The sequence below is a fragment of the Penaeus monodon genome, chromosome 28 (genome assembly GCF_015228065.2).
Source record: "Penaeus monodon isolate SGIC_2016 chromosome 28, NSTDA_Pmon_1, whole genome shotgun sequence".
Lineage (NCBI taxonomy): Eukaryota > Metazoa > Arthropoda > Malacostraca > Decapoda > Penaeidae > Penaeus > Penaeus monodon.
The window spans coordinates 39,315,393-39,318,204 of NC_051413.1; the positions used below are offsets into that span (position 1 = coordinate 39,315,393).

General features: G+C 44.0%; 1 protein-coding gene across 1 annotated transcript in view; it reads right to left on the minus strand.

The window, feature by feature from the left end:
- The window catches only part of LOC119591592, a 10,360-nt gene that overhangs the window by 4,594 nt on the left and 2,954 nt on the right, over window positions 1–2,812 (minus strand). The window contains 2 exon segments of the mRNA XM_037940353.1: window positions 8–1,437; window positions 1,439–2,550. Coding sequence (XP_037796281.1) covers window positions 8–1,437; window positions 1,439–2,521 — 2,513 coding nt within the window. The 5' untranslated portion in view covers window positions 2,522–2,550.

The window sequence follows — 2,812 nt, forward strand, 5'->3', positions numbered from 1 at the left end:
GACTTACTGCTGGAAAAGCTGCCGAAGATCTTCGTCAAGGATGCTGCCGCCGGCCTTGGGATGTCGAAAGTCATGCTGAAATTCCATTTTAATGGGCCAAGTTTTCCCTTTAATTACCATTAGGAGTTCAGTCAGACGCGGAACATCCCGCGGGTTGCCTGTGACGTGGATCTCCACACTCGATGACTGTGTATGAGGTAAGACGCTGGCGTACGCAGCAACATGGCAGTCTGTCACTCTTACAACTTCCCTCATATCCATCGCCCGAGCAACATATTTGCTCACAGTTGCTTCACACTTAACTTCAGATAATAAATTCAGCCACTGGGACCTGCCTTCTACGCCAGCTCCCTTGAGCAGCGACACCAGTTCGGCAGACGTTTCTTCTCCCATGGTTCTGCCTTCCAAGTAGAGGAGACCAGTGAGATGAACCAGAATGTTCTGCCATTTGACCAAGTTAAGCGCAACCGCACTTGTACTATACTTCGCAGCTTCTTTAAGAGTCGCATCAAGCACACTCCTGATGCTGTTTGTTGTTCTACAAGCTTTATGTTTTAGTTGGTTTAAAATTTCATGATTTTTTTGTATAATGTATTGGCTGGTCACTGATGGCACATTTCTGCTGGAGAGGACGGTCCTAAAGCCAGAGATAATTCTAGGAATGTCTAGGTTGTCAGCAATGAGACTTTCCATGACGTGAAGTGCTGAGAAAAAATCTTGTATTCCCTTATGGGGGAAACTATACTTCTCTTCTGTTTCTTCTGTCAGTGACGTTGCTTGGACTAAAAACGTGCTAAGAATTTCTGCGACAGGCAAATCTAGATAGTCGCAAGCGTCCCTAAGTCTCTGTACAGAGGCCTTAGACAGCACGGTGTCATCACAGCAGTGGTTAATTAGGGCTTCCTCATAAAGCTTCTTAAGGAATTTATCCATCTTTTCTTTCATTTCAGGAAAGTCCCATTTCCAAGTCTTTTCATGATCGAACAGCCTCTGTCTTAACTTACTCTGACACAGCTCATGTGTCTTTAAGAAAAGTTCCGTCGCTGTAGTCATTCTGTTCACCGCTTCAGGGTCAAGAACCCACAAGACTGTTACAAAGACAAGATTAAAAGGGAATCGCCAGTGATCTTGCAGACGACTCTCCTTTCTGTTCAGATAGCAAAGAAGGCCAGAGATGTCTCTTTCCTCATCTGTGCTCCCAAGGGCCTGGCTGTAATTATTTACAAATTCTTCCCTGTTATCTTCAGCTATCCCGAGAACATGCACATGGATGATGTTAAAGTTGTTTGGGGCACATCTCTTAAAATCGGGTACTTTGTTTGGTCGTGTTGTACACAGAACAGTGACATCACCGTGAGATTCTCCTAATTTCAGTATCTCTCTGTACACTTGTTCCGAGGATGAGTTAAGCTCGTCCAAACCGTCAACAATAAACAAAAAGCCTGTTATCCTGAATGCATTCAAGCAGGTAGTCTTTTCGGACGAGCTTACTTGTGTTTGGTAAGAGAAACTGCAGGAGTTGAGAGAGGGAATGAATTTCTCTCGCTCTGCATTCTACCAAAATGGCAAACTCATAGTCTTGGAGGTTTTCCATGGTACTAGCTCCTGAGGCCCAGTCGCTGATCATCTTTCTCGTGAGGGTTGTCTTGCCGACGCCTGCAGGGCCCTCGACCAGCAAGGCGGTGCCGCTTGTTTGGCTCTGGTTTTGCCTCCTCTCCACCAACGCAAGGAGATCTTCAAGACGAATTTGAGTATCGTCTTCTTTCATTAGTATTTTGGTAAATACCTTATCTATACGTACTTTTATTTTTACGTACTTATCAAGTAGATTTGACACTGGTCCAATACTTGACATATCTCTGTACCTCCTTTTTAATTCTAGTTTACCTTCACTATTCACATGCTGACGTAATTTATCAAAGTCCAAGCTGCTTCTTCCTGACAGATCCAGCGACTCATCCCTGATACTGTTGATTTCGTTGCTAAGTTTTTGCAAAATGTCGTCAACTAGCTGTTGATCCTTGTTGTAGATTTCCGCTGCTCTCTTGAGTATTTTGTTAAGCAGATTCCTCAGTTCCTCCGTCTTGTCAAGGAAATTGCTCTCATCAACTTTAAACTCCTCATGAAGGAAGGCATTTCTGAAGTTCTTGACCAAAGTCAGGTTGTACTCCAGTGTGTCTCCTGACTCGGCCCACCTTCTGTCGCTAGGAGGACCGAGTCCGTCGCAGCCATACTGAATGCACAAGTACAACAGTGTTATGTCAAAATCCTTCAAGCTATGGTCCTTCACCTTCTTCCACTGGCTGGGGCTGAGTTTCTTTCGTATGGGACCCCTGGAGAGCTTCTTCACTAGGAAAAGGTAGTCAGCAAAAGACTGATCCGGCTGCCTGCTGAAGGTGCCCCACTCCAGGACCTGCTGCAGTACACTCGCGCCCTTCCTGGTGGTCATTTCATAAAGGCGAAAGGTCATCTGGCGCTCCTTTTCGGAATCAAACGGACGGAGCGCCATTGTTGCCGTCATGGTTTAATCCATGTGAAGAATCGTTTTTTCTGGATTTGGAAAAAAAAACATGAAGAATAAGATTTCAAAGACTTTTTATAAGTAATCGGTAAACTTTACTAGACTGCATGACAATCTATGATAACAATACATTTCCGAAGTAAATATTTATTATACTCAATAAGTATCAGGAGGCTACATATTCCCTTAGCCTCCTGGAAGTTAAGGCATTGTGAAGAAGTAGATATTTAACTTGACTGTTACCTGAAGTTCGAAACACTGCATGGTAGTTTGATGTCAAATATTTTACTA